The sequence below is a fragment of the Girardinichthys multiradiatus genome, chromosome 2 (assembly GCF_021462225.1).
Source record: "Girardinichthys multiradiatus isolate DD_20200921_A chromosome 2, DD_fGirMul_XY1, whole genome shotgun sequence".
NCBI lineage: Eukaryota > Metazoa > Chordata > Actinopteri > Cyprinodontiformes > Goodeidae > Girardinichthys > Girardinichthys multiradiatus.
Window position 1 is genome coordinate 20,798,289 of NC_061795.1, and position 7,443 is coordinate 20,805,731.

The window sequence follows — 7,443 nt, forward strand, 5'->3', positions numbered from 1 at the left end:
GAAACATCAAGAAGCAAATATTTGCTTTATAAATCTCTGTGGTTTAAGCCTATCGCTGGTAAAATACGGAACCCTCCACATTAATTGGAAACCCTGATAAAGTTGTCTAATGTCTGAGGATGAACATTTTTGCTTGCATTGCAACAGCATAACCTCAAATGTACAATTTTTGGAAAATCTAACATTTTATTTCTAGTTAATTTAATAAGTAGGAAATATTTTCCATGTTAGGAAATATTTTTTTCACATAATCACCAGTCCCACACTTAATGGCACCTCTTGCAATTCCTATGAAATTATTTTAACTGAAGCATTTGACTGGATCAGAGTGTCTAGAACCATTTACTCAGTAATTAATGACTTCCTGTTTCCTTGGGGAATGAATATTATGTGAAACAGAGGCCCATTTCTCTTAGCCATTCTTAATCTGCAGGTTTAGATCTTCACAGTACTCAGTTAATTTGTCCATATCTACAGTCAAAGCCATAATTTAAGCATTTACAAAAAACTGAACTGTGACAAACATGGCTGGCCGAGGACCCAAGTTTATTTTTGACGCATAAAGTGAGCTGCAAGGTAGAGTAAGACACTGGGAATCCTGTTAAAGTGCATGACATCATACACTCTTTCTAGGACATTTAAAATAAGAATCCGGTAGACACTGGGTCTTAGAGCAGGATAATGATCCTGAACATATAGCCAAAATCATACAGCGATAAGTCACCAGAAACAAAATCAGCTTTTTCCCATGGCCATGCCGAAGCCCCTGCCCTATACCCACCCGAAAACCTGTGGGGGGAAAAGAGATTAGCATATGAGAGGAACCAGAACTCTGGATAATCTAGAGAGATGAATAAATTAATCAGTCCTGCTGCCAGTTTACTGCACATCATTATTTTGTTTTTCTCTTTGATTCCTACAGGTCTCCGAGGAGATCTCAGTGAAGCTCTTCAGTGGGATGTCTGGGGTGCTCAGCTTCAGATGTCAAAATGAAAGTGTTCACCTTACACTTTGTTTTGTCACTAATAAAAGCCAGTTAAAGAAAATGGTGAGCTTATAACCGTCCAGTAGTTTGAAAAGGTGATCTGGAAACAATTCTCTTCTCCACAATCTACATTTCATGCAGCCCTGTTTGCAGAAAGAGAACAAATTCACCTTGGGTGCTGCTCAGGAGCTTCATCTGCTAAAGAAGCCAAAATGTCCTGCTACGGTTCCAAAGAGCGCCTGGAATCCAAGGAAAACACTCGTAAGACTCTTTTCTTCACTGTACCAGAATACATGGTTAGGAGCATTTTAACAAACATATTATTAGACCAAGATTTTTGTTTTAATATATTCTTATCAGTACCTCTTGTTATGAAAATCTCCCTCAAATGTCTAAAGTAAGTCATTGTAGCTTCCTTCACCAGATGGTCAAAGAGGAGGAGCAGCAAGTGGAGCCATCAGCTTTGTGGAGAAGGCGACAAAATGCTGTGAGGGATCTGCAGAGGCTTCAGCAGAGAGTGCGAAACGCTGCGGAAGCCTGGTTAGACTGTTATCGCGTTGCCATTGGTATCTACAAGCTGAATTCATTCACACATCTTCACAATGTTTGCAAATTCTTACAATGTGGCTTAAAGATGCTGGATGCGAGAAGCATTTTATGCTGCAAAGTGCAGAAAATCAAATGCTGAGGCAATCTGACCTGGTGGGCTTCTAAGGAGTAATTTGCTGAAGCTAAAACGTTACAGTATCACCCCATCCTGCAAACTCAACATTATTGAATAGTTCCATCAGGATCTTGTTCACGGTCAGTCGTGTCACTCGGTGCCTGTGGACGTTAGTGACCTCTTTCTCTCCTTCAGGTATCAAGTGTCCTGACGCGGAGCGTTTGTTAGGGGGCCAACTGGGGACCCAGCCAAGACGAGCGGCGCAGTCGGCCGCTCTGCCCTCTCTGAACTCACCTGAACGCAAAGAGGCTGCACTGCTGCATGCTGGGAGAAGCAGGAAGGACGAGCTCAGAGAGAGCCACAGATGCCTATCAGCATCACCAGAGAAACCTCAGGACCGCCTCATCCAGAAACAGAGGTGCTGACTGATGTAGCGGGTTTTCATGATATCCTACACAGATTAGCTCATTAATAAATTATCAGGGTGACCTTTGGTAAGATTTGGCCACTAAATTTATTATTATTATTATTATTTATTTATAATTTATCACTTTACTACCACAAAACTCAGTGTTTCTGGATTTTTTTTAGAATTAATTTGATATTCAAGCACCAAGTAGTGCGTAGTTATGAAGTGGGTAGAAAATCATACTGTGCATGGTATAAATGTCAGTCCCTTTTCATCCGATACCCTTACATTAAATCCAGTGCCACCAATTACAGGGTGCTTCACAGAAATAAAGAACAGACATTAAAGAAAGCATCTACTTGAACATAAAGACAAAGCCTCAGATAAAAGCATAAAAACATAAGACACATGAAATAAAGAAAAAAAAAAAAGTCATAACTAAGCTACCTAAATTGATAAACCGAGCTCGCGTGGACAGTTTCATTCCAGTTTAAATGGAGCTGTTCTGCGCACTAAAGAAAAACATTGAAGAAAGAAAACATCAAGAGGCCTCAATTTGCAGTTAGCCATCAACCATGCAAGAGACACTGCAAACCTCTGGAATAAGGTGTTCTGGTAAGATACTGCAAGACCTAAACTGAACTCTTTTGCCTTCATGCAAAGCAGTGGACATCACTGCATATTACTTTGAACACAACATTCCTGTGGTGGGACAGGGGAGCTGGATGGAGATGGATGGAGATTGATGGAGATGGATGGAGCTCAGCACAAGACAATCCTGGAAGAAAATCTGTTAGAGGCTGTGGAAGACTTGAGACTGGGGCGAGGTCAACCTTCCAGCAGGAGAACCACCCTTAACATACAGCCAGAGCTGCAAAAGAACGGTTCACATGAACTCATATCCATGGGTTACAATGGCCCAGTCAAAGTCCAGACTTAAATCGAATATAGAATTCCTGACAATCTGAGCTTGAGGTATTTTGCAAAATAGAACAAACAAAACATTTTAGTCTCTAGATGTAAAGCTGGTTGACAAATACCTAAAAACACCTGCAGCTCTAATTGCATTAAAACAAAAATTATTGACTTTGACATCACTTTGTATCAAATGTGGATGTGACTTGAAAAAATGTTAAAAAGTTTAAATGTTAAAAACTGTCAATTTATGGTCTGGTCAGATGCATTTTGCTGCAAGTAAAAATTATACAGTCCACTTAATAATAATAATAAATAATAAAAGTGTAACTGTTATGTTCTTTTTAGAAAAAATAATAACAATATCTTGGGTCCATGCTTTGAAAAAACTGAATGGATTTGGTTTCATTTGATGCCTTATCAGGTTTTTATTGATGCTCCGGTTGTTCACTTGTTGGGTCTTACATCCTTTAGTTCTTTAATGTCTTTAGTGAGTGAAAAGCCACTTGACTGTCGTTCTGGGCCTCTCCTGATGTCTGTCTTATTTGTCTTATTTTGGGCCATTTAGGATAAACCTAACTGAAACTGTTTAGTCCTATGTGATATTAAATCATGTAGAAAGTGGAACTCAGCATTTTTGGTAAACCCAATGTTGCAGGCCAGTTCTCCACATATTCATTATACATCCCTTTTTATTGCATTAGAAGAATCCAGCTCATTGCTTCAACTATATAGTATAGTACTGTATAAAGATTAGATAAAATACACTGTACCCTGCTATATGAATACCTCAATAAATGAGCATTTTCCAGGATACTTAAGAAGCAAGGCAGAAACGAGCTTCCTGTCACACAGATTGGACCCCTTCGTATCCATGGCAACATCAAACCAGAGTAAGAGCTGCTTGTATTACAGAAAGGTGCAAACATGTAACGTCTTTTAACTGACTAAAACAACATTTACTGAATTTTAAGAGCCTTACAGCTGAAACCAGATATCTGCATACACTGTATAAATAGACACAACCATTTTTTTTCTGTCTGACATTAAATACAACTAAAGTTTTCCTGTTTTAGGTCAGTTAGGAATAACAAAAATATTTCTACTTGCTAAATGTCAGAAAAATGAGAGAGATACATCTACAGATATTAAAAACCTTAATTCAAAGTCAGAGGTTTTCATACATTTGGTTGAATTGCTTTTAAACTATGACTTGGGTCATCCCTTCGGGCTTCCTTCCACAAGCTTCTCACAACAGTTTGTTGGAATATTGGCCCGTTCCTCCTGACAGAACCGGTGTAACTGAATCAGGTTTGTAGCCTGGACTGTTTACACACACCTTTTTAGCTCTGCCCACAAATATTCTGTAGGACTTTGTGATGGTCACTCTAAAACATTGACTGTGCTGTCCTTAACTTGAAACTAATTTGGCAGCATGCTTAGGGCAGTGTCCATTTGGAAGGGCCTTCCAAAACGTTATCTTCCTGGCTGATGTCTTGAGATGTTGCATCAATATTCCTACATAATGCTGTTGTCTTATGATGCCATCTATTTTGTAAAGTGCATCAGCCTCCCCTGCAGCAAAACACCCACTCAACATGATGCTGCCACCTCAGTGTTTGTTACAATAGTAAATATGACTCTTGAGTCTTAGTTTTATCAGACCACAAAACATGTTCAAAAAATGAGGGTTTTTTTTTCTTGTGTGTAATTGCAAACTGTGGTCTGTTTTTTTTTTTTTACTTTGCTTCCGGAGTAATGGCTTCTTCCTCACTGAGGAGCCTCAGCACATGTTGGGAAGACAACTTATTTCATAATCAGGATCTTTACTTCAGTGTCGTTTGCTTTTGGGTTCAATATGCACATTTTACACCAAGGAGACAGAAATGTGTCTACTTCCTGATGGCTGGACAGCATGCTGTTTAAACTTGCATATAATTGTATGAACAGATGTAAGGAAAACCTTCAGGCATCTGGAACTTGTAACCAAGGCACAACCAGACTTGTGAAGGTCCACAGTTATTGTACCTTGCCTGCATTATTTTGAGCTTTCCCTGATAACACCCAAGGAAGCAGTGTATTTGAGGTGTTGCCTTATAAAACACCCACAGGTGTGCTTCTGTCAAATGCTGCAAACGTCTGAATATGAAGAAAGTAAGTAAAATATCTCAAATAAATTCATCTTTTGTTATTCTGGCATTTAACAAATAGAAATAATTTAGCCCATTCTAACTGTAGGACACATTTATTTTTGATTTAATGTCAGAAGAGATCTTTATACAGCATATGTAAATATCTGGTTTCAATTATATTTCCAACATGAGCTTGACTGTCTCCCAGGTCAGTGATTCTTTCACACGGTCCAGAGTCTGAAACTCCCCCCACCAGCTACGGCCCGGGAGATATGGTGCCGCTTCTTCCCTCCATCCCTCTCACAACATGCCCTGCTCTGCTGAGAGTTGCCTTGCAAGGGGGGGAGGAGCAGCGGAGGAGGTGCTGCTGCAGTGCAACACTGATGCCAGTAGTCACCGACCTGGAGTATGATGCTTTCATCATGGGCCAACCTCTTGACAGCAAACAGATACTGGTGGTGTGTGTTACCCCACCTCAGCCATCTGTTAACACACACACAGCAACCAGGTGGGATGTTTTGGAGGATCTCTTCAGGACGAGGAACAAGAACAGGGCCATGCCATGTATCCAGGTGTGAACAGAACCCTGTGCAGTGCATTAAATAAAAAAAAGTAACCAGATACATGTGATGCATGTAAAAATCACACACAAACACCAAACTAAGTCTCTACTTTAGCTACAAGGGCATGCATCATCATCCGGTAGCATCACTGTTGTCAATATTCAGTTCAATCAGCAGGAATTTTATTGATGCTGATGCCCTTTTTCAAGGATATAAGCGGTGTTGCATAAACAAATGAACAGAAACTGACACATAGACCAGTCAGCAGTTTACAGAAAACCCAGTAACAGGTTGTTTGTGTTTATCCAGTGCCAGATGGACTCTTTTCGCCTGGTCAGGTACGAGATGTCGGCCGGCATGGCAGGCTTTGGGCCGGAGAACGTTCTGCTGCAGCAGCGACACGGTGCTGCTCCTGGGATGTTCTTGGTAGGTGAACTAACTGCAGACTGCATGCTCGAACTGCAGGTCCTAATGGCCGCCACTAGGTGGCAGCAGCAGCTCTTGTCAGGGAGGATAGACGGTCGGTAATGGAGTGTCCTTTCCATTATGCCACATTTATCCTAAAGATACTTTGAGCTGACAAGCATTAGGAAGATCTGCCTCTTAATCACTAAAGATAGCGCTAATCTGTGGCCCAAAGTCATGATATCGACTTGACTGATTTCTGCTTTTCAGCGAAAAATTATTATTCTCTCCATAAATCAAACAAAAATGACTAAAGTCGTCATAGCATGAAATTGTCTTAAATTCTGCAGCCCAAGGGATCTTATCCTCACAAAGCACTGATATTATCAGTGCACACACATGTGGATAGACTAGGGAATCTAATCATGTTTATGCTTTGAAAAGATCAAATTCGCTCTATAGCTTATTAAACTCTGAAATCAAGATACAAAATAACAGCTAGAATTATTTTAATTCTTGTGATATTACAAGAGAAGAAATTCAATGTATTCGGGATTTTATATACAGGTTATTCAATTTTTGTTTTCAAATGAAAAGCAAAAAGGTGTGGCATGCAAATGTATCTAGAATCTCAAAATTTTGTCCATTGAACTTAGACTTGGATTGGGCCTTTCTAACCAACCATTTCATAGTAAGTCTTGCCACTCTCTAGGTAAGAAAGTTAAGATTAGTGGAGTGTACAAATACACTGATGACGCTGTTTGATAACTAATGTTCTCTAAAAAATCTCTGAGGCCTTCACAGATCAACTGGATTTATAATGAAATTAAATTAACCACAGTTGTACTATTTAAGTGACTTCTAAAGTAAATTGGTTGGACCTGATTTAAAGTCTGTTTGTCTTAAAAAAATATTTCTGTGTGTGACAGATGTACCTCAAAGGGAAACTGCTGTTTGTAGGCTACATATTCACCAGTGACAGCTGCTTAGTCGAGGATCTTCAAAGGCAGATCTGCAGGACCAGGAGAGATCACAGACTAGGTTTGAGTCTCCCTACAGAATAAAGAGAAATAGTTCAAAGCACATGACATTTTCACCGACGTATTATTATTATTATCACAGTGATGCAGTAAAAACTCCTGCAGCCACAGAAGCATAGATTACATCAGAAGCAGCAGGATGTGACACCAAGCGGGCTGTTTTTGAGGAAGAAAAAAAAGGGACCAATGCAACGTTTATGACTTCAGCCACTGTTCATTACTTCTGTTAGTTTATTTCGCTGCATATTTAATGTAACTAGTTAGAAATCTTATAGAATGTATCTGTTTTGGTTTATGCTAAAGCTGATTTAAAAGTGCAACCAAGGTTGA

The 7,443-nt window shown here is 39.6% G+C and overlaps 1 protein-coding gene across 1 annotated transcript; it reads left to right on the forward strand.

The window, feature by feature from the left end:
* The first annotated feature begins 3,788 nt into the window (after nucleotides 1–3,788).
* LOC124881172 (uncharacterized protein C3orf20-like) lies at nucleotides 3,789–7,148 on the forward strand. The gene is made up of 4 exons (XM_047386711.1): nucleotides 3,789–3,866; nucleotides 5,314–5,677; nucleotides 5,978–6,094; nucleotides 7,003–7,148. The coding sequence occupies exons 2-4, from the start codon at nucleotides 5,378–5,380 to the stop codon at nucleotides 7,135–7,137; spliced, it is 552 nt and encodes a 183-aa protein (XP_047242667.1). The 5' UTR covers nucleotides 3,789–3,866; nucleotides 5,314–5,377; the 3' UTR covers nucleotides 7,138–7,148.
* The last annotated feature ends 295 nt before the right edge of the window (nucleotides 7,149–7,443 follow it).